At 48.0% G+C, this 23017-nt stretch overlaps 1 protein-coding gene across 1 annotated transcript in view; it reads left to right on the plus strand.

Annotated features, from left to right (window-relative positions):
• CSMD2 (CUB and Sushi multiple domains 2) overlaps positions 1-23017 on the plus strand; it is a 678376-nt gene that overhangs the window by 570484 nt on the left and 84875 nt on the right. Inside the window, exons 39-44 of the mRNA XM_052636874.1 lie at positions 207-276; positions 2397-2513; positions 5349-5558; positions 10751-10939; positions 15140-15317; positions 16346-16491. Coding sequence (XP_052492834.1) covers positions 207-276; positions 2397-2513; positions 5349-5558; positions 10751-10939; positions 15140-15317; positions 16346-16491 — 910 coding nt within the window. The remainder of the gene's footprint in view (positions 1-206; positions 277-2396; positions 2514-5348; positions 5559-10750; positions 10940-15139; positions 15318-16345; positions 16492-23017) is intronic.

Below are 23017 nucleotides of genomic sequence, written 5' to 3' on the forward strand. Positions count from 1 at the left end.
GGAACCTTTACTAATGAGACTTCTTTAGTAATGGCTGTTAATAAGTGTCCTTCCCCAGCTCTCTCCCTCTACCTCTCTCCCCAACCCCCGGTGGATCATGTATCTTGCTCCTTAGCCCAAAGCCTAAGAACAAGCCCCTCCTCCAGCCTGTGCATGCAGCTGTGCCTGTGCGGGCAGCTGGCCCACCCTGTTCCTAATTCCTCTAGGGCCACGCCCACATCTCCTGCATGCCCGGGACCGTGCGGCGCTGGAACTACCCTCCGCCTCTCTGTATTGGTAAGAGAACACCTACTTCTCCAGTTCACTCAAATCCATTTCTGCCAGGGGTTTGAGTTCAGGGACATCCCACTGGGATTAAGTTCAAATCCAAAGGAAGTTTGGTATTGCAGGTCTGCTCGAAGGTGGGATCTTTAGACTGAGGGTTTTTGTAAGCTTTAACTCTCAGGCTTTTCACGACTTTTGGAAACCTTTGTCCACCAAATGAAATATGGCAGTGGCTTGCCCATTCCAAAACCTGGTGATGACCATTCTGATTCCATATAATCCCAAACCCCATATGGAACCTCTGGGCATTTTGGGGGCTTCCCTCTGTGACTTTTCATGGGACAGACAGATGGAAAACACTGATGGAGAAAGGCTGAGCGTGCCCCGTGGAAGGAGGACTTGGTTTGGTTTGGTTTCTGTGCTGAGTAGTGATGAAGAGATCACTGGGTACAAGGAAAGACAGAGTCTCCATGCTCAGAAGCGTCTAGTCAGGTCGGGGCAAGGGGAATGTCTGTTTATCAAGGGTCTGCCAAGTGCCAGACCCTGAGTTATATGTCTCGTTACTGTAGCTCTTCAGGGCAGGGGTCATCACCCTCAGTTTTGCAAAGAGGAAAACTAAGGTTTTTAGGATTCAAAAGAAAGTGGCAGAGCGAGGAATGAGAAACCAGGATGCCCTGATGCCCGCCAACTGGCAAGTGCAAGGCTAAACTTGGAGTGGGAAGCAAGGTGAGCCAAGGGCATGTCCTTGGAGCACATGGCCCTGCCCTTCTGTGCTCTCCCCAGGGTGCAGGGCCTGTTCGTCTGCAGAGCAGTCAGCAGTGGGACTGGTCCACCCTTTTCCCCATCCTGTATGATGAAGGCCTTGCCCAGGGAACCACTCAGAGCCCCACGGCCACCCTGGGCTGAGGGTTTACTGTGCATGCCAGGCCCTGTCCCAAGTGAAGTGAAGCCCTGTCTGTTGTAACCTTATAACCACCCTGCGACATAAGTGCTGGGGAGGGGCAGGGAACCAGGTCTGGAAGTTTGGGGTGGGGGAACTTAGAGCTGGCCCCAATCACCCAGGAAGTGGGAGCACTGGGACTGGGACCAGGGCTGGGGTGGGGAGACCAGTGCTGGAGCCCCTGCTTTGCGTGCAGCACTGTTCCCTTCAGATCTGTGTGCTCCAGCCACCCTCTCCCAAGAAGGGGTTCACATAGGCCCGGCACATACTCCTCCGCTCGGCTCCTTCTTCTGGCATTCCATGATGGGCTACCCCTTTCTGCACACACAACCTTTCCTAATAAATTGAAAAGTGAAGTTGCTCAGTCGTGTCCGACTCTTTGCGACCCCATGGACTGTAGACTATGAGGCTTCTCCATCCATGGAATTTTCCAGAGCAGGTTTCCATTTCCTTCTCCAGGGGATCTTCCCGATGCAGGGTTTGAACCCTGGTCTCCTAAACTGCAGGAAAACACTTTACCGTCTAAGCCAAAAAAAAAAGAATCCACATGAACTGGCCAGGCTGCAGCTGTGCCCCAGCCCTGTAACTTCAGGCGACTCTGGCTCTGAAGTCATTTTGATTGGAGATTCAGATGCCCCAGCCCCTTGTGGTTGGCTCACAGTCACTTTGGCTCAGGGCGCGTGTCAGTGTTCTGAGGGTGGGCTCGTGGTGGGGCCCCTCTGCTGACCGCCCAGCCCCGTGGAATAAGAGCCTGGGCTGATGCCGGCACAGAGCAGGGACTTAACATGTCGCTGTCTGTCCCCTTCCTTCCTCCTGTTTTCCAGTCCCAGAAGAGCTGATAGGACAATGAAAAGAGGGAGATTTGGGGAATCCTGTAGGAGACAGTCACACTTCTCTTGGGGCACCCCATTTTTGCTGCATGACCTCACTAAGGAAACTGACCTTTGAAGGGCATGCTCAAGGTCAAGCATCCATAACTTGGGTTTTTAGACAGCAGGGCAGACATAGGGTATACTTCTTCCCTTCCTGGATGTAATACTCCGTTTTCTCTTGTGTGCAGTTTTTTAGGGAGATGAATTAAAGGTTCCTTTGGGTTCTCAAAGGGAAATTAACTTAGCAAAGTCCAAATGCCGCGTGGCCTTGTTCTTGCCTCGTTGCTGTGCTAACCCCCAGTCTGGTCTCACGGTCACAGCGCAGTGTGGGGGAACAGTGGACGACATGGAGGGGGTGATCTTGAGCCCCGGCTTCCCAGGCAACTACCCCAGCAACATGGACTGCTCCTGGAAAATAGCGCTGCCCGTGGGCTTTGGTAAGTCTTCACGCCCAGGCCTCTGGGCTTAAAGCAACTGTCTGCCGCCATCACTCAGCATAACCTTGGCCGAGTCAGTTCAGCTCTCTGCCTCTCTGCTTCCTCAGCTGTTGAGCTCCTGTGCAGTCCAGAGGATCCATTAGGAATGGTAGAGATGAACGTGCTTTGGGAACATAAAGTAGGGAAAAAACTTCAGGGATTACCATTATTATTTTTATCATTAGAGCAGTGAGCTAAAATCCAGGAATGTGGAATGAGAAATTGCTCAGGGATGGTTGAAAAAAGAAAAAGACAATCTATTTTACTGAGACTGGACTTCAACCTGGGCTTTTAACTCCAATATCCAATTTCTCATCCTAATTAAATTGAGCCAAGGTCAATGTGAAATTGAGTTTGCATTCTTTATACTCACATTCTGGCTGGCCTTAGAGGTTGGGAAATGTCATGTGTGTGTGTGTGTGTGTGTGTGTGTGAATGTTGACATGGAGGTTGGTGGGTATAGAGGACACTGATCTGCGTACAAAATTTAATTACTGAAGGTTCATGTGTTGTGCACTGGGAATATAATTTAACCCCTAATATTTCTGTTGAAGAGACAAAGAATTTGTGTTGATGTGGAAATTATAGGCTGTACACATAGGTCATCAAAGTCATTGCTCTGCGCCTAGGAATGAAATGTCCCAAGGGGATCACTCCTGCATAGGCCTGTGATCCCCCAGTCTGTGACCCCAGAAGTCAAGACCACCTCTTTTGTCCTTTATTATTCATCCTAAAGTGGGTCTTCTGATGGAGAAGAGGCTTTCAAGAGAAAGCGACCTACTTGGATGTCTCTAAATCTTCCCTCAGTAGTTTGAGTTATATTAAGTACCATCTTCTGAAGGAAACTGGAGATGTATGATCAGGCTGCAAAGTGATGATGACTTTGGCAGCCTTGGGAACTCCAGATTTTGAGATATTGAGGGAAAAGGAGCTGGGAGACCCTCTAACTCTGCATCAGACATGAACCAGAAGAACCTCAGATGATAGAAGGATGGAGGCAGGACCACAACCAAAGGAAAACAGAAGTTTAAGTGGGAGGCACATCACTTTCTCTGTAAGGCCTGATGTTCAGCCACCAGAGACCTCTATCTTTAAGTCCTCCAGGCAGTCAGCCTCCTGCAGGGACCAGTCGCAGAAGACCAGATCCCTTGCTTTCCAGTTACTGCTGGATTCCAAACAGTCCCTAATGACCCCTGGTCTCAGTGTTTAAAAACCACCGCATTTACAAACGTCTGCCACGAGATGGCGGCAGTCAGGCAGTGCAATTCAGAAATTTGGCATCCAGCTGAACCACAAGGGAAGCCCGTCCTTAAAGAGCCCCTTCAATGGACCAGCAACCCCTGTGGGGATGACGCTTGGGAGGTAGACTGTAGCTTCCGCGGATATGTACAAAGGTGCTCCGTGTCAAGTTATCTGTAATCTGGAAAATATCTACGTGTTAATAGAAGAATGAATAGTGTGGTCGGGTAATTCATTAAATGGAATTTATTAATATGTAGTTAAAAATCAATGAACTGTATCTTTGCATTGACAAGGGAAGACCTTGAAAAACACATGCTGAATTTAAGCTTGCAAAACTATATATATAATATAATAATAAATGCAGATGTTTAAAACAAATCAGATATACATTTAGGAATCTAAACACATGAACTGGAAGGATATCTTCTGCATTCAAGAGACCGACTGCCTCTGTAGGGAGAAGAGCAGTGGGAGAGGGCAGGAGATACGAAGGGTCTCTTCAACAGTATCTGTCAAGTCTTTATTTAAATAATCAGATGCAAAAAAATTCACTCCTATGCGCTTATTCTAAGCAAATTTGAAGGTATAGATGAGCAAATTATAAAAATCCCATTGTATCTGTAGCCCCACCATGCCGAAATCATCACTCACAGCTTAGACCTCACCATCATGAAGACAAGGGCCCTGTAAAGACCTTGTTCCCCCCAGTGTAACACTCCCCTAGCACAGCCCTGGGGCATGGAAATGCTCGATAAACATTGCTGGTGAGTCAGTGAATAGTCTTCTATTCACTGTTAGAATTGTATGCGACACACTACTTTGCAGTCAGATTTTTACAGTTAACCTTGCGCACGTTTTCCTATGCTCAGAAATATATTTCTTCAATATCGTTTTTAATAGTAATCTAATTTTGAGAAATCTTATCAATCAATTGATATCAATAGTCCCCCACTTATTCTTCAAAGAATATATTTATATGTAAGTTAAGATCCTAATGAAATCCATTTAACCTGTTGCATTGTTAGATCTTGATTAATAAGACCCCAAAGTATAAACTTCACTTGGCATCTTAATAGAACCAATGGGATGATGTAGTCTTCTAATTTCTGAATTATTGTAAGTGTTCTAGAGAATACTAGTATTGAAGGTCATGTCTTTTGATCAGGTGTAGTTGTGTTTAAGTGGTAGTATTTTTCAGTTAAAACATTATTTTATCAAAGCTGCCCTTATACTGATACTAGACATGTGAATCCCAAATTAAGTCAGGTGTTGACCCTGAACTTCATTTTCCATGAAATAAAAGAGAGTGGGGGTGGAGCTCTGATATGACTGATGCCTTTCATTTTGAGTGATAATACACTTTTAAGTTCAGTCCTGCCTGAAGATGAGAGACTGGGCTGACCAGCGATTTTCCATGTGTGTTCTGGACCCCTAACAGGGTGGGTAGTCGGTGGTGGGGACACGTGGGCTCTGGCAGGTGATGCTCTCAGGAGTCAGCACGTCGGATGCAGGACTCTATTGCTTGGGCACTGTCTGCCTTTGTCTTGCTCCCAGGAGCTCACATCCAGTTCCTGAACTTCTCCACTGAGCCCAACCACGACTTCATAGAAATCCGGAATGGCCCCTACGAGACCAGCCGCATGATGGGCAGATTCAGCGGGAGTGAGCTTCCCAGCACCCTGCTCTCCACGTCACATGAGACCACCGTCTATTTCCACAGCGACCACTCCCAGAACCGGCCGGGATTCAAGCTGGAGTATCAGGGTGAGGACAGGAAGGGTCCATCCATCCCCGCCTCTTAACCCACCATCACCTATCTTCCCAGCCTTTCACGTAGGGGAGGAGAGGACCCAGCAGAGGCCAAGTAGTGGAAGGCAGGCCTGACCACTGTGACATGTCTCTCTGGCCCCACAGAGGCTATCAAACCCCCTGGACAAGAGCTTCCCAGGGCAGCAGCCCAAAGCGCCATCTCGGCTCCAGACCCAACAGTCAGCAGCTTCCTCAGAGCAAGTGACCCATCAGTTCCCCCTCCAACCACCCCCTACCCCCTGCCCCGGGGCCTCCAAAGCCTCACTTCCTCCTCCGGGGCCTCCCCTGTGTGTTAGTTACACCCCCCAAAGCTCGTCCTGTGATACGATGGAGGTTTCCAGTAACGATTCTGGTAACAGTCCTGAAGCGCCCGCTGAGCCGTCGCAATGAGACAGGAGTAGGACCCTTTCCTCCCGCTGAGGGCTTCCCTGTGTGAGGCTGGACCACACTCCCCACGGCTCCCCCGTCCTCAGCTGGAGTCCTGTGGTTGGCCCACTCCTCCTGAATCGAGCCCCATCCGCCCCAGCTCAGACTTCTCCTGTGGCTGTGTAGCTGTGCCCACCTGGGCAGCTGTACCCAGGGCCCTGGGGCAGCCCGACATCTCCTTCCTGGGACGCCTCAGGAGAAGGAGCTGGGCTCTTCACGCCAAGGGAGGAGCAGGAGAAGCCCCAGCCTCTTTCCCAGTAAATGCCACTTCACTGGCGGTAATGCAACTGCGCCCCCCGCCCCGGCGGGCTGTGGATGGGCTCGTGGCAGCGGTCAGCCTTACCTGGGCAAGCCTGTGCCTAAGAAGGGTACACAGCCTCGGTGGGCAGTGAGGCCTGTCCAGTGGTCACCATACGTCCCAAGGCCACAGTCTATCCCAGGAGAGACTCAGGCCCACATGCGAGGTCAGGGTGCCTCTCAGGCTTCACGTGTATTGGTCTCCAAGGTCTGCTCTCTCAGTATACCGCAGACTGGGGCTTGAGGAGCAGAGTTACTCTCACAGTCTTGGCTCCTGGAAGCCCTGAGATCGGGGGTGGGCAGGGCTGGCTCCTTCCAAGGGCTGCGAGGAGGAGTATGTTCCCTGCTCTCCCCCGGCTTCTGGCGGTTTGCTGACCGTCGGCATTTCTCAGCTTGTGGAACCATCACCCCCATCTCTGGCTGCATCCTCACGTGGCGTTCTGCCTGGCTGTCTCAGGTCATTAGGGTGGGCCCTAATCCAGTATCACCGGTGTTCTTGTGAAAACAGGAAATGTAGAGACGGTAAAGACTGCCTGCAAAGCAGAAGGCCTGGGCTCGATCCCTGGGTTTGGGAAGATGCCCTGGAGTAGGGAATGGCTACCCACTCCAGTATTCTTGCCTGGAGAATTCATGGACAGAGGAGGCTGGCAGAGTAGTCCATGGGGTCTCAAAGAGTCAGACACGGCTAAGACTACCTAACTAAAGACCTCATTTTAATTTAGGTAAAGGTAGGTGAAGATCCTGTCTCCAAATATGATCACGTCTGAGGAGTGGGGGAGGGGCAGGGGGTTAGAACTTCTACATGAATTTGAGGTGAACACAGTTGGGCCCAAGGGCTCTCCCTGAGCTCCTCCTCTGGGATGAATGCAGGGCCTGATGACGCCACCGTTGTGGTGGGGACCATGCTCTGGGGCCTCCCCGTGCACTGGCTTCAGCCCTGTGACGGGCACAGCCCTGCCCAGGAGCTCAGGTGGTGAGAGCACACATGCTCCCTGCATTCCCGTGTGTTAAACCCACTTTGTCCTTGTCAGAGCTGCCCCTCTGAGTCCTGCAGACTCCTCAGATGCCCTGCTTCCTTGCAGAAGTAGTAGTTAGGAGCCTTGATCTCAGCCCCTCCCAGACTCACCAAGCCTTCTCCTCTGAGGAGCTTCACCTGAGGCTCATGGGCTCCTTCCTGAGGCTTCCAGACATGGGCCAGCACTCTGCGTTAACGTCACTCACACTGAGGCTCCACGTGTTCAGAGGCCAGGTTCTCTAAGGAACCTGAGGCAGGGGCGAAGGGTGGAAAGAGGAAGGAGGGGTCCCGAGCTCACCTTCAGAGGACCAGCAGCTTGACCTGAGTTGCCCCAAGTGTATGAGAGCCCCAGCAATGCCCACTCTGTGGTGGGCCAGCTCCCCCGACTCACTCACATTTCTCCGCAGGACTTGCCCGGATGTTCCCCTTGGGTCACAGGCCCAGCTGCTTCCTCAGCACCTGCCCGCTGCCACAGTCCTGACAGGGCTTGTGGGGCCACCCTTGGTGTCAGGGTGGCCGCCCCCACTCAGACGTGGCCTCTGAAACTTGTACTGTGGCTTCTCCTTCAAGATGGCCCATCCTCCGGACGAGGTGGTCTCCAGTTCCGGTGGCCCATCTGCTCCCACTGAGGCCCCGCCATGTGTCAGGCCCAAATAATTCTCCCTGCCCCCTAGACCCATGTTCTTGGCCCCGTGGAGTTTCACCTGACCACTCGCCCTAGGTTTTTCTTTGATGAAAAGACCTATATCTCCACTCAGGCCGTTTGTGTCCAGCAGTCCCAGCTCTTTGTGGTCCCCAGACTTTTCTTTGGAAGAAATACAACTCCTTACTTTTCCTCAAAATCCCTCCTGTTAGACACTCTGGACTTCCTAACCTGGAGTTTTCTTTCTCCTTCTTCAGGTAAATATCCTCGTAGCGTTTTTAGTAGCAGCACAAGCTACTCCTGCCAGGCCTCCTAGCCTGATAGGCTTAATGTTTCCGTTAAAATTTCTCAGGAGATTGTGTTTCTAAGAATGTAGCAAAATGGCCTTGTTCCAGAATGTTAGGCCTCATCGTCCTCGCTGATTTTTTAAATATGTCTCTTTGTTTGAAACTATCTGCTCCCATTGTAGCCTCCACTTCTCTCCCCGCAGAACCCTTTTCTGGGGAAGTTAATAACTCCACTCCTCAGGGGTCCTGTCTTCCCTCAAGGCCCAACCTCTCCCTCTGAAGCTTCCTCTGGTGGAAGAGATTCTGAGACTCCTCTCCCTGTGAAAGCGGTCCCGGAGCCCTCACTTCAGTGTCCTTTTGTGAAAAGCCAGCTCCTTCCCCTGGAAACGATTCCTGTGAGAGAGACCCAGCCACTCTCCTCCAGGCTGCTCGTGACCTCTCACCAGCCCTCAGTCTTCAGGCCCGCCCACATCGTTGGGTCCCTCTCTTCCCACTGAGACTTCTCCTTAAAGGCCCCACTCATCCTTCAGTCACCTCCCTACAGGCTCCTCACTTCTGCTAAGACTTGCTAAATCACCCAAACCCGATTCTGCTGACAGAGCTGTGCCCCTTTGGCTGCCCAGCCCACCCAGTCTCTCCGGAACTGCTCGATTTTTCAACGCACCCAACTATCTTGATGATTTCTTTAAAAAAAAAAAAAAAAAACTTCTGCTTATTTTAAAATTTTTATTTGTTCATTTTTGGTTGCAATGAGTCTTTGTTGCTCTGCGTGGGCCTTCTCTAGTTGCCTCGAGCGGGGGCTGCTCTGCATTTCAGTGTGCGGGCTTCTCATTGCCATGGCTTCTCCTGTTGCAGAGCGCGGGCTTGAGGGCACGAGGGTTCAGTAGCTGTGGCATGCAGGCTCGGTGGTTGCGGTGCACAGGCTTGGTTGCCTCCCCGGGGTGTGCGTTCTTCCTGGGCCAGGGATCAAACCCAAGTCACCTGCATTGGCAGATGGATTCTTAACCACTGGGCCCCCAGGGGAGTCCTACCTTCATGATTTCCCAGTGAAACCTGCCCAGTTCTGCCCACAGGGACCTCCCTGCATGGCACTGAGAGGAAACATCACGCGAAGGGGCTGCTTTGTGATCATCGTTCTTTACATTGTTATTGCACGTGATGAGGCACCGACTTGCATCGAGCATTCATTGATCTCAACCACTCCCCCCGAGAATTCCCACTGTAGGAACGCTCCCTCTGCTGATTCCCTGCTGAGTGGGTCCAGTTACTGTCCTGTGGATCCGATTATTAATAATTGAGGGCTCTGGCTCTCTGACGTGTGCTCAGCAAACCTCTCAGTGACTTCTCCCTGTTGGCTCAGCTGCTCCCATTAAGGCTTCTCCTTTCAAGGCAGGCACACCCTTTCTCAGGGAAGCAACTTTCTTGTTCTTTGGAGGGACTCCCTTGTACGAATATCACACATTCCTATTATTTTATTGTTGCTTTTTTTTATGTGGACCATTTTTAAAGTCTCTTGTTGAATATGTCATAACATTGCTTCTGTCCTACGTTTTTTTGTTTGTTTGTTTTTGGCCACGAGGCATGTAGGATCCCAACTGCCTGACCAGGGATTGAATCCACACGCCCTGCATTGGAAGGCAAACTCCTAACCACTGGACCACCCAGGGAGTCCCCACACATTCCTTTTAACCCAGCGATTCTCTCGGAAAAGTTCCTCTCCTTGCCACAGGCTGGGCTTACTGCCGTGTTTCTTCCTTCTTGAGAGGTTCTAACTGCTCAGAGTCAGAAGGACCCCACTCAGGTGCTCATCTGACTGCTTCCTGTGTTTGTGATCTTGGTGGTTATCGGGATTGAGTGAAATAAGCAACAGAAAAGAGCCAAAGTCAATACTGAGCCCCAACGAGGTGCTCAAGGAATAATGGTTCCATCTAACCCTGTCTTCCATGGGCCGCCCTTTCCCATGAAAGCAGCAATAACAGACAGCATGCGTATTGCATTCTTACCACGTGCCAGGACTGTGTGAAGAGCTGTGTACGTGCATCATCCTATCAGATTCTCACAATAACTGTTTGCTAAGTAAACAAAGGCATACAGAACTGAAGTCACTTGGCCAGAGCCAACAGCTAGAAAATGACAAAGGCCTGTCTGAGTCCCTGCCTCAGTTCTCCAGCACTCTGCTAACCCCCTGTGTGTATATGTGCTCCGTGGTATCTGACTCTTTGCAACCCCGTGGATGGTATCCTTCCAGGCTCCTCTGTCCATGGGATATTCCAGGCAAGAATACTGGAGTTGGTTGCCATTTCCTGTTCCAGGGCATCTTCCCAACTCAGGGATAAGAACTCACGTCTCGTCTGTCTCCTGCACTGGCAGGCAGATTCTATATCACTAGCGCCACCTGCCAGTTCCCTGGCACACCTGGATGGGGAGAAAATGCCCAGAGAGAATAAAAAAAAAAACCTTCTCTCTTACTCTTTCCCAGCGTATGAACTCCAAGAATGTCCAGACCCAGAGCCCTTTGCCAACGGCATTGTTCGGGGAGCTGGCTACAATGTTGGACAGTCAGTGACCTTCGAATGCCTCCCAGGGTATCAGCTGATGGGCCACCCTGTCCTCACATGTCAACATGGCACCAACCGGAACTGGGACCACCCCCTGCCCAGGTGTGAAGGTATGTTCCTCAGTCAGTCCTGGTGATTCTTTCTCGGGACAGGGTTCACGCACGTGCCTGCTCCGTGGGATCACCCATGCTAGGAGATCCTAGCAAACGTTGTCCATCATGTTTTCATATGGATGGGACTGAGCTCTGGGCCAACACTAGGGAGGACCTGGAGGAGACACAGGTCAAAGCCAAAGGAATACATTCTCAGCCCTTGGGAACAGCCAACCTCATGGGCTAGATATCCCAGTCAGAAGCGAAGACACTGATATGCTGAGGGGTAGAGAGTCAATCATGGTGCTTTCCTAAAGGGAGAAAAGAAGAAAGCATCTTTCTAGAAAAGTTTTCTTCCTCTCTTCATACCCCCCAACTTATTCCCCTTCTCCTACGTGAACCTAGAGAGATCTGAGTTGAGGATATCAGAGAGCTACAGGGGATACTTTCCTGGGCCTTCATTAACCAGAATCAGGGTGGAGGACCAGGAGCTCATGCTGCCCCTATCCCTGTCTACACACCTCCATCCCATTTTCCCTTCCTTTTCCTTGAGGAGAAGCTGAGATTTGTCTGGAAAGGGCAAGGTTTAGCAGGAGGACAGTATGATTCAGGAGAAAGTGCCCCGGCTCTGGAATCAGATCACCCTAGGCTTTACATCTGAACTGCTTCACCTTTCTGAACTCCAGTTTCTTCCTTAGTATGATGGGGCTTCTCTTCATAAGAGCTGAGAGGATTCCAGGATGGCACATGTCAAGTGCCCAGCACAGTAACTGGTTCAAAATCCATGAGTTGGAAAAGTATTAACTCTCCTTGCTTGCACAACTGAGCTATTCTGGTGTTAAAATATAAGATCATAACCGCTAAAACTATTAAATTCCCAGTTAGATTTTCAAATTTTCAAAATCATCCCCATGCATAATCAGTCTACCATTCTGGAATTGTTGGCTGGCCACCCTCTCTATGACAAGCTTCATTGTGGACTTTTGTTTCCTTTTTGCTCCTTTTTATGGCGTCACAGGAGAGGGAAGAGCAGTTTCCCCCATCAGACATCTTTAGCCATGAACCTTTCTTCCTCCTAAGATAGTGCTTCCCTTAGCTTAGACGAGGACATCATTTTCTCTTGCATTTCCAATTATCTTTCTGCCTGTGCCAGCTTTTTGGTCATCTTTTTCTTTGTCCCTTAAGTGTTTTTGTTCTTTGAAGTTATTTCCCACCCTCTCTCCTCTTCTTTCCCTCACATCTCCAAATGCTATCTGTGTCTGCAACCCTTATCTCTTTGCCGATTCTTCACCTGTACATTCAACTCCTTACTAAATATCTTCACTTATCCAGAAGCACCGAAATCCTAATGTATTTAAAATGGAAGCCATCCTCTTTCTGCCATTATGTTGAAATCCTCACTAGAGTGAAAGGCCCCTCAATCCCCTGGTTATTCGTTACTCAGTTTGGGCAGCCTGCCTCTCACTTATCCTGTCTAGTCACTGAGTCTTGCTAATTCTACATCCTAATTGCCCTTCAAATACATCCACTTGTCTGTATGCGCTGCCTCCACCCTAATCCAGGTCACTTAGATGAGGCCTATCCCTGGGCTCCCAGCCTTCAGTCTTGTGTTCCTCAGTCCACTTTTCACAGCGTGGGGAGGGTGGTGAGCCTTTGAAGCTATTCATGTACAGTGGCGAACTTTCAAAGATGCGAAAGTGCATCTAATTCCAGCAATGAGCCAGAACCTGTGCCATCGGCAGCTGGCATGAGTGACACTGGGCTTGCCCTCCACCTCCTGTGGCTGACGATTCTTCAGCTCCACCATCTCCCACCTCCTCCCTTCCCTCCTCCCAGCAGTAATTCTTCTTGCCTGTTCACTCAGCACCAGCCCCTGTGTGCCAGCTGTTGTACTGTACTATTTTGCTTTTCAAGGTACTAGACTGTAAGATTAAACATGTTCTCTTTATTTTTTGTATTTGTTTGTTTTTAACATTTTAGTTAGTGTATTACGTGTGAAAAGTATTATAAGCCTATTACAGAACAGTGCTATATAGACGATTGTGTTAGTTGAGTACCCCGGCTAACTTAGTTGGACTTATGAACAAATTGGACTCACAAATGCCCACTCTGAATGGAACTCATCCATATGTAGGGGACTTACTGTACTCCAGACACGGCCCTGCTGAGAAGCTAGCAAGCTGTTCCCACCTCCCTTGGGGTAACTGTCCAGCCCCCTGGAACTAGCGCATGCTGTGCCTCGGGACCTGGACCCCGCTGACCTCCCCGTGTTCTCCACTCTCAACGCTTCGCTCCAGCTCAGCTGAAATGCCTTCCATTTTTGCCCCTCTTGCCCCTGGTTCTGAGCGCATGCTGGTCCCTCCTCATAGAACGTTGCTCTCCTCTCCTGTCTTACCTGTGTAGCCCTTGTCATCCCTAAGGTCTGAGTCTAAAAGTGAATTCTGCCAGGACTCCCTCCCCCTCCCCAGGATCAGATAAGGGGCTCCCCCCAAAATGTTCCCTCGACACTCCATGTTGACAGCACGCTCCACCCTAGGCGGGAGACACCGGTACACTCAACCGTGTCCCAGGAGATTGTGAAGCCACACCGGTACACTCCACCATGTCCCGGGAGATTGTGATGCCACAGATCAGAATCACATGCTGTGGTATCCTTGCTGTCCTTTATCTCCCCTGGCTGCATCTGGCAGCGGGTGGTGGTTTGGTCCATGGAGGAGGGATGGCGTGCCCATGCGTACCACTTTCAGGATGTGCTCACATTCGCTGGAGCCCAGAGCCCTGGCCTCTGCTTGGAGGTGTTGGATCACTTTCTTCTCAGGTCAGTTTGCCCCTATCCACAAGTCTGATTGATGACCCATACCAGCCAATACACTCATTGTTCTGGACCGGGAGGATTTTGCCCAGAACCTCTCGTTTTCCTCCACAGTGACCAAGTCCAAATACCATGGAGAATTCCAGGACTCTTTATGTGCTTGTGTGCGTGCTTAGTTGCTCAGTCCTGTCCGACTCTTTGCAACCCCATGGACTTCAGCCCGCCAGGCTCCTCTGTCCATGGGGATTCTCCGGGCAAGAATACTGGAGTGGGTTGCCATGCCCTCCTCCAGGGGATCTTCCCGACCCAGGCATCAAGCCCAGGTCTCCCACATTGCAGGCGGATTCTTTACCATCTGAGACACCAGGGAAGCCCAGCCTAAAGCCTAGATCAGACTGAGTCTAAGAGTGGGTGTTGCTCTGGGGAGACAGGAAGATGGGGAGAGGCACATGTCTGTGTAGCAGAGGCCCTCTCTGTGAGCATCTCATGCCCTCACTGGCTGAGCATCTTACCTGCATGAGTTCATCTGATGGTCAACCACTATCCTGTGAGGAGGGAGTCTTAGTCCTGTTTTTCAGATGAAGATAGAGAGACTGCCCTACTAATCTGAAGCTATCTAGTCAAGTTAATGGTTGAGCCATGATTTGAATCCAACCTTAAGCTCACTACAATTGCTTTTTTAATAGCTATTTATTTTGACTGTTCTGGGTCTTTGTTGCTGTGCACAGGCTTTCTCTAGTTGCGGTGAGCAGGGACGAGTCTCTAGTCATGGTGCTCACACTTCTAATTGTGGTGGCTTCTCTTGTTGTGGAGCACAGGCTCTAGTCCACAGACTTCAGTAGATACGGCACACGGGCTTAGCTGCCCCGTGGCATGTGGGATCTTAATTCCCCCGCCAGGGATCGAACTCGTGTTCCTTGCATTGGAAGGCAGATTTTTAACCACTGTATCACCAGGAAAGTCCCAAGAATCCACAACTCTTAAGTCGAGGTCAAAAGTACCAATCCAAGAATCTCAGAATAATAAGATAAAGAGATAGCATCATAATTTTCTACCCCTTCCCAGTAAGTGTAGTGAAGCCTTGACTCTAGCGTTCCTACAGAATGAGAGGCAGCAGCTCTGGTGTGTTCTTCCTCCTGGACAGGTCTCTTTCATGAGAAAGAGAAAAGAGGGTTCGGGGCTGAGACAGGCCCACAGAGACACCTGTGCTGAAGATCGGGGGCCTCTCGGGATGTGACGTGTTGGGAACAGCAGGAAAAGCCAGGCCCGGCCATCCTTGGCCCCGCCTCCTCTCCCCATCCCACCCAGCCTCCTGGAACAGGAGGATTCGTGCTGTGGGAAGCCACCTGAATTCCCACGAGGGAGGTGATCTGAGCACTCCTGTGTCTGTGTCCTCTCCCTGGCAGTCCCCTGCGGCGGGAACATCACCTCCTTCAATGGCACTGTGTACTCTCCGGGCTTCCCCAGTCCCTACTCCAGCTCCCAGGACTGCATCTGGCTGATCACCGTCCCCATCGGTCACGGCATCCGCCTCAACCTCAGCCTGCTGCAGGCAGAGCCCTCTGGAGACTTCATCACCGTCTGGTAGGGCCAGCTGCCAGGTCGGCAGGGAAAGGGGCTCGAGCTGGGCTCTCAGCTGGGTCACCCATCTGTTAGTCCAGAAAACCAAGGGCTGGATAGTTTTAAATGGCTGTCAGCCTCCTGGGTCTCAAACATAGTGGCATAAGAACTCAGCTTCCATTAGCCTTTTTGACTCCTTGATGGGAAAGGACTAGCAGGGCAGTGAGGTTCCCCACCTGGAGTTCTGCTGGGGGTCAGTCAAAATACCAATGGGTGTGGGACTCTGGATCAATGAGTAGACTTTTCTCAGTATTTCCAGAGTCCAAACCAAAATTCTCCATTTACCGGATAAGCTACCCAGCCTAAGGCAAGAGCTGTGCAGTGGGATTTAATGAAGTCCTGCTGGCAACTCATGCTGAGCTGGTGCTGACCTCAGAACTGTCTGCAGTGATGGAAACGTTCCATATCTGTGCAGTCCAATATGAGAGCCCCTCTCTACATGTGGCCCTTGAGCACTTGATTGTGACTAGAGTGGCTGAGGAGCTGATTTTTTAAATTGATTAAATTCTAAATAATTTAAATGTAAATAGTCACGTGTAGCCTAGTGGTTACCAAGTTGGACAGCTCAGCTCTGAGTTTTACAGTTAGAGTTTCTTGTGTTAATTTTAAAATGTGAACGTGAATTACTAGTCGGTTAGTACAGTTTCCTCGACAGTTTTTTCCAAACCCCCAAATCTCTGAACAAAGATATCTTTTAAAAATTCCTTTGTTTGGAGTTTCTGGGAATCAGCAGGAGATAGTAGCATTCTGTTCTCAAAATTCCCAGAGATGGGTGACTGTCACCTGACTGCCCTGAATGGATTTCTCACTGAGTTTCCAGACAATGGCTGAGATCAGATGGAAGGGACTAGGTGAAATTCCAGGGAAGAAATCCTTGGGCCCAGGAAGGCAACACGGGTGTGTCTCTTTGCTCACTGAAGGCCACTGATGCACCAGCTAGAACAGGCAGGCATGGTGACGCATGACATGCAGGGTCTTCTTTCCTCTTGCAGGGATGGGCCGCAGAAGACAGCCCCACAGCTTGGAGCCTTCAGCCGGAGCTTTGCCAAGAAGACAATGCACAGCTCCTCCAACCAGGCCCTGCTGAAGTTCCACCACGAGTCAGCCATGGGCGGGATCTTCGCCGTAGCTTTCTCTGGTCAGTATGAAAGCCTGGTCCAGGAAGGACAAGAGGGCCAGACTTTTCAGTCCAGGCTGGGCTTGCCTCCTGGCCCCTGCATTTGCCAGTTTGGGGTTTGGGGATGAGTGGCATAGCTTCTCCATCTCAGTATCCTCAGAAGAAAGAAAGTGTTATTCTCTCAGTCGTGTCTGACTCTTTGCTACTTCATAGACTGTAGCCTGCCAGGCTCCTCTGTCCATGGGATTCTCCAGGCTAGAATACTGGAGTGGGTAGCCATTCCCTTCTCCCGGGGAATCTTCCCAACCCACGGACTGAATCTGGGTCTCCTGCATTGCAGGCAGATTCTTTACCATCTGAGCCACCAGGAAAGCCTTCGGTGTCCCCAGGGTTATGAGAATTCAGCTGTAGCGATGTGAGAGCCCCCAGCACAGGGCTCCATAAATGTGAGTTTTCCTTCACTGCCACACTAGTAGGGTGGAGAAGCCCACAAGGCTGATCCTTGGTGCCAAGTTCAAGTTCAGAGGCCGCAGGGTGAGTCTTCTTATTCATTTTTCACATATCAGCTCCCTGGTTGTTTTATCCATTTACCTGTGCCCCTCCTCATCCCTCAGCACATTCTAGAGAATGGTCTCACTCCAAAAGTATCTAGAGTGTCTGTTGACCCCACAGGAAGTACTGTGCACAAAAGAACTTGGGGAAAATTCAAGTACAGGAGCATGAACAGTGAAAGGTGTGTCTGTCCTTATCAACAGCCTATTTTCTCGTAAAAGTCCAAGATTATGGTCCCAGGTATTTCCTCATTTTTATTACAGTGGACACAGCTTAGGAAAACTTATAGAAAGTTCTCCATGGGCTTGTGCCCAGCCAAGAAATAAGCCCCCATGTTTACGATTTGCAGAACGTTACATCTATATGAACTGGAAATCAGGAAGGCTTGACTTTATTCCTGGCTCCACCTCAGGCCAAGTGTCTGACCTGTGTAGGTCTCTCCCTAGCTCAGTTTCTTCACCTGCAGAACAAAGGGCTTGGAGTTCATGACCTCTAGGGATCCTGTGAGTTAGTAAGGCAGCTATTATTACCCCCACTTTATAAACAAGGAAATGAGGGCCAAGGAAGGCAGGAGGGCTTGCCCAGAACCACATGGCTAGAACTGGGAGGAGAACCCAGCCCTTGCAGCTCTGCACTGGCTGTTGGGGTGAGACCACGTGGTGCTAACACCTCACACGTGTATTTATCGAAATTTGAATGCATTCCGCCCCAAGTCCTTGGGAGAGGTAGTGAAAGTGAGGCAGAAAGAGACTGCAACAACACTGTTGAGAGCACGGGCAGCTCCAGGCACCATTCCCAGGAGTGTTGGCCTGGGTGAGCATGACATGGTGGTGAGACCCTGCCCTCTCGGTCTGCCTTCATGCCCACACCCCTCTGGTTGGGCACACCTCTCACCCGATGAACAGGACCCAGAGTTTTGGGTTTTGTCTTAGTCTTCATTGCTGACTCAGTAGTTGTATGAACAGGCTTCATTGCTCCTCAGCATGTGGGATCTTCCCAGACCACAGATTGAACCCATGTCCCCCACATTGACAGGTGAATTCTTAACCACTAGACCACCAGGGAAGCCCCAGGACCCCAGTTTTGAAGGCTCTGTTATTCTGACTCTATGGGACTTGCCCACAGACTGATAGAGTGTGGACTCCAGCATCATAGACTTGGGTTCAGACCTCTGCCATATATTGGCTGCGTGACCATGAGGCTGTCATTTGACTTTTCTGAGCCTCAACTTCATTACCCACAAGATGGGAATCATACCAGTGCCTAAATGAGTTAAATGAACTCATGCAGGGGAATGCTTAGCTCTAGGCAGAGAGTATTAAAGATACTCAACAATGTGTAATGTTTGGGAATAAACTTTTCTTCACTCAATATAATCCTGGAGATTAATCCAAGTTATTACACATAATAATTGTTGTTCAGTCACTCAGATGTGTCCAGTTCTACGACCCCATGGACTGTAGCATGCCAGGCTGCCCTATCCTTCATTATCTCTTGGAGTTTACACAGATTCATGTCCATTGAGTCAGTGATGCTATCTAACCATCTCGTGAGATGGTTATGTGTAACAGGACTTTGTTCCTTTGTATTGTTAGATTTCATTCACTGTTGGCAATTTGATCTCTGGTGCGAATAGTTGACTCATTGGAAAAGACCCTGATGCTAGGAAAAATTGAAGGCAGAAGGAGAAAAGGGTGACAAAGGATGAGATGGTTGGATGGCATCACCAATTCAATGGACATGGACTTGGGCAAGCTCTAGGAGATGGTGAAGGACAGAGAAACCTGGCATGCTGCAGTCCATGGGGTTGCAACACAACTTGGCAACTGAACAGCACCATCATTCTATGATTCTTGCACCATATATAATTTTGGACAACATTTTTGAAATTTGAAAAATTATATGAAAAGAGGACAGATTCGTTGTTGCCATGGCTAAGGAGGGGTTAGGGATGGGAAGGAAGTAGATGTCTTTACTGTGAAAGAGTGGCATGAGGGACCCTTACAGTGATGGAAATGTTCTGCATCTTGATGGTATCAAGGTCAATACCCCAGCTGTGATATTATGCCATAGTTTTGCAAGATGTTTTCTATTAGGAATCACTGGGTAAAAATACATGAGATCTCTTTGTATTATTTCTTACAATTGCATGTGAATCTACAATGATCTCAAAAAATTCAATTAAGAAATAAAATTTGTGTAAAAAGCAAAGTTACTCAACAAGTGGCAGTTTTAATAATCATCATCATTGTCATGATCATCATTCTTACTGTATTTGGAGAGTAACAGGATCTGTATGAAGTCACCTCCTCCTAAAGCCAGGTTTCTTATCCCTGCTCCTGTCTCTTATCCCCACCTGGTCCAGGCACAGGTGAAGGAGGCCCAGCACTGCCCTGGGCTGTCCTTGTTCCCGAGTTCTCCTGAGTAAGTCTGCCCAGGACATCTCTTGCTCCTCTGTGTGTCCTGGCCACTGTGCCCCCGATGCCCTCAGATGAGACATGAGACCCTTCAGTGCCAGCTCAGACCAAGGCCTCACGGGCCAGAGGAGCAGGCAAGGGCCTGGGTGAGAGGATCAATGCAGGCCAGCAGGTTCAGGTGGGAGATACTCTTTGCAAGGGGCCAAGTGAACAAGAAGGCACCTTCCACCCACTCCTTGGGTTTTTGAAAAATTGTAGAATATTAGCAATATGTAAAAAGTGTGTAACATACATGTGTGTATTTAAAGAAGAAAAATAAGATGAACAGCCACAGCTGAGCCTGCAAAAAAGATCACCAGTGCTCTTGAAGCCCCATGCACCACCTCCAATACGCCCCCTGCCCAACCCCCCAGAGTTAATCAGGGTTATGAATTTTGCTAAATTTTCTGCTGATCTTTCATTGCTTTTCATTATGATTTTACTCCATAGGTGTATGTCTCCAAAAATATATATTGTTTCATTTAGCATGGTTTTTCTGTTATGTAAGTAGAATTGTTCTGTAAGTGTTCTTCTGTGACCTGCTTTTTTTCATTCGAAATTAAGCTTTAGAAATTCATGCTGATGCATGTGACTAGATTAGGTTCACTTTTCAATGCTGTCTAGTATCCCATTGTGTGAAAATAGTGGTTTATCTAGTCTACTCTTAATAGGCGTTTAAATTACTTTATTTCAAACAATATGAGCATTGTTGCACATTCCTTCTTATGAACAAGAGTTTCTCTAGGGTACATGCCTGTGTGGAATTGAGAGGTTGTAAGCATTCACATGCTCAGTTTTACTAGCTAAGGCCAAATCGACCTCACAAAGTAGTTTTAACACCTCCCACTCTTCCTTGTGGAGACAGAGCTTCTGTAGCACTACATTCTTGCAAACACTGGGTTTTACTGGACTTTAAATTTTTGCCAGCCTGGTGAATAGCATTTCACTTTTCTGTTGATGATAAGGGTAAGCATTCTTTCTTATCATCATTGACTATGCGTGCTTCCTGCTCTCCGAAATGTCTGTTCCTCATACAGCTTTCTTTCCCCAAGAAGAGAGGGAATAAACAAGTTTAGACAAAACCTTTGTGATTTGTAAAACATGCTATGAAAGAAACAGATAAGATAGCAAACAAAAGCATAGAGAATCTACTTCATGTAGAATAATTGAGGGAAACATGTCTTAAGAGGTGGTATTTGAGACAAGAACTAAAGAAAAGGAAGGAGCCAGACTTGCAAAGAGTAGAAATTGGGAATGGAGCAGGGGAAAGAATGTTTGCCTTTTTATAGGCAAACATTAGCCCTAAATAAATTTCTATTCATAGAAGAACCAAAAAGAAGAAAAGTACCTTAAGGAGACTTATGACAATATGCTACAGCATTTTCAAAAATGACAAAATAGGATTTGAATTGCAGAGAAAAATGCCCTTAGAAACATGCAGGTTGGGAAATAGAAGCAAATTTTAGAAAGCCTCTACTTCTAGCGTAATAGTCTAGGTAATGTGGACTCCAAATAAGAGTTATCTGGCCGAGAGATTAATAGAAGGGGAAAGCATACCCACCTGTTAGGATACAATGAGAAGAACGCATCACTTCCTTGTAAAGATGCACAACCTGAATCTAATCATGAGGAATCAGACCTGCCTAAACTGAGGATAATGTAATAACAGTGTTACATACTAGAAGTTAGCTGGTGTATAATTTTCGAAAGTGTAAAAGTCAAGCAAGGTCAAGGCAAGACTTTAGAACTGCTTTGGTCTAAAGGAGACTAAGAAACATAACAATGAAATGCAATGCATGTTTCTGAACTGGATGCATTAGCTATTAAGGACTTTATTGAGACAAGTGGTAGAAATTGAATGGAATGTAAGGATTAGATGGCAGTAACTTATCAGTGTTAATTTCCTCCTTTGGTACTTGTATTGTGACTGTGTGGGAGAATGTGCTTATTTATAGGAAATACACACTGAACTAGGCAATGGCAACCCACTCCAGTACTCTTGCCTGGAAAATCCCATGAACGGAGGAGCCTGGTAGGCTGTAGTCCATGGGGTCACGAAGAGTCGGACACTTACTGAGCAACTTCACTTTCACTTTTCACTTTCATGCATTGGAGAAGGAAATGGCAACCCACTCCAGTGTTCTTGGCTGAAGAATCCCAGGGATGGGGGAGTCTGGTGGGCTGCCATCTGTGGGGTCACACAGAGTCAGACACGACTGAAGCGACTCAGCAGCAGCAGCAGCAGCACACACTGAACTGTTCTGTGGTTATGGGATGTCATGTTGGCCACTTAACTTTCAGTTGGTTCATGGAGAAAGTTTTGTAACTATAATTCCAACTTTTCCTACACCTTTGTGATTGTTACAAATTAAAAGTTTTATTCATGAGGGGAGCCAGCTATAAAAAAACAAAGGTTTTAAAGAAATTCAATTACACACTTTACACTGGCATACGAACCAGCAAAGAGCAGAACTGACGCTATAGAAAAACAATTCAGAGATGTGGAGGCCAAACCAGAAAAGCGCCATATGAAGAGAGAAAAAGACAAGGACTTGAAAATGAGAAAGGAGAAGATGGTAAATAAAGAGACCCAGTGGCCAAAGAACCAACATACTGACAAGAAGCATTTCTGAGGAGAAGAACCTGATGGATGGGATAGAAATAATAAAATAAAACTCTTCTGAGATTAAGGAAAAATATGTGCATATAGGATAAAGAATTCACTGTGTATCAGGAGAAATCAAAACCAGCCTGGCAAGTTTTCCAATTTATAAGGGTGAAGGGTAGAAGAAAGCTACTGGAACCCAGGCTGAGAAAACTACAAGAAGCCAAAATCAACAATTCTCAGATTACGTGAAAATTCCAGAAATTTTCGATTCCAGAAAATGAAGGAGAGATATTTTTAGAGTTGTTCAAGAAAAAAAAATTGTTGGGAGCTTCATATATGCAGCGAGAGATAGTCATCTGCAGATATCCAAGAACTTAAAATGAGATATACAAGAGCTTAAAATGAGTGTCAACCAAAGTCTCAGTTTGAATTGTTAACTCGAGATGTAGCTACCCAATAAAGGATGAACAAATAACTCAATATAGAGATAACTATAAATAACTCTATAGATAAACTGTATAAAATAAAAGATAAAATGGGATGAATTGACTAATCACAGATTTAGGTCTAATAATAATTGAAAATATAGATTCAAAACAATCCAAATACAATTCCCAGAAGTTTAAAAGTAATCATTTCATATTAACAAATGCCAGATATTTTTAGAAGAGGGAGAAGAAATAGTAAATGTCTTCATCTTCCATGGTAGAGGAATCAATAGATAGTTTTCAGTTATTGATTTTATAATTAGAAAAAGAAGGATTCCAAGTATGTATTTTTTAGCCATCAATAAATTAAAACTCAACTACAGTACTTCCAAATTGCTAAAAGAAAAAAAAAATGAAGCAAAGCATAATTCACAGATAAAAAGAAGAAAACAAAGGGAGCTGTGTAGAAACAAAGCTATAGAAAACACAGAATAAGCACAAGT

This window comes from Budorcas taxicolor, chromosome 3, assembly GCF_023091745.1.
Source record: "Budorcas taxicolor isolate Tak-1 chromosome 3, Takin1.1, whole genome shotgun sequence".
In the NCBI taxonomy this organism is placed as follows: Eukaryota; Metazoa; Chordata; class Mammalia; order Artiodactyla; family Bovidae; genus Budorcas; species Budorcas taxicolor.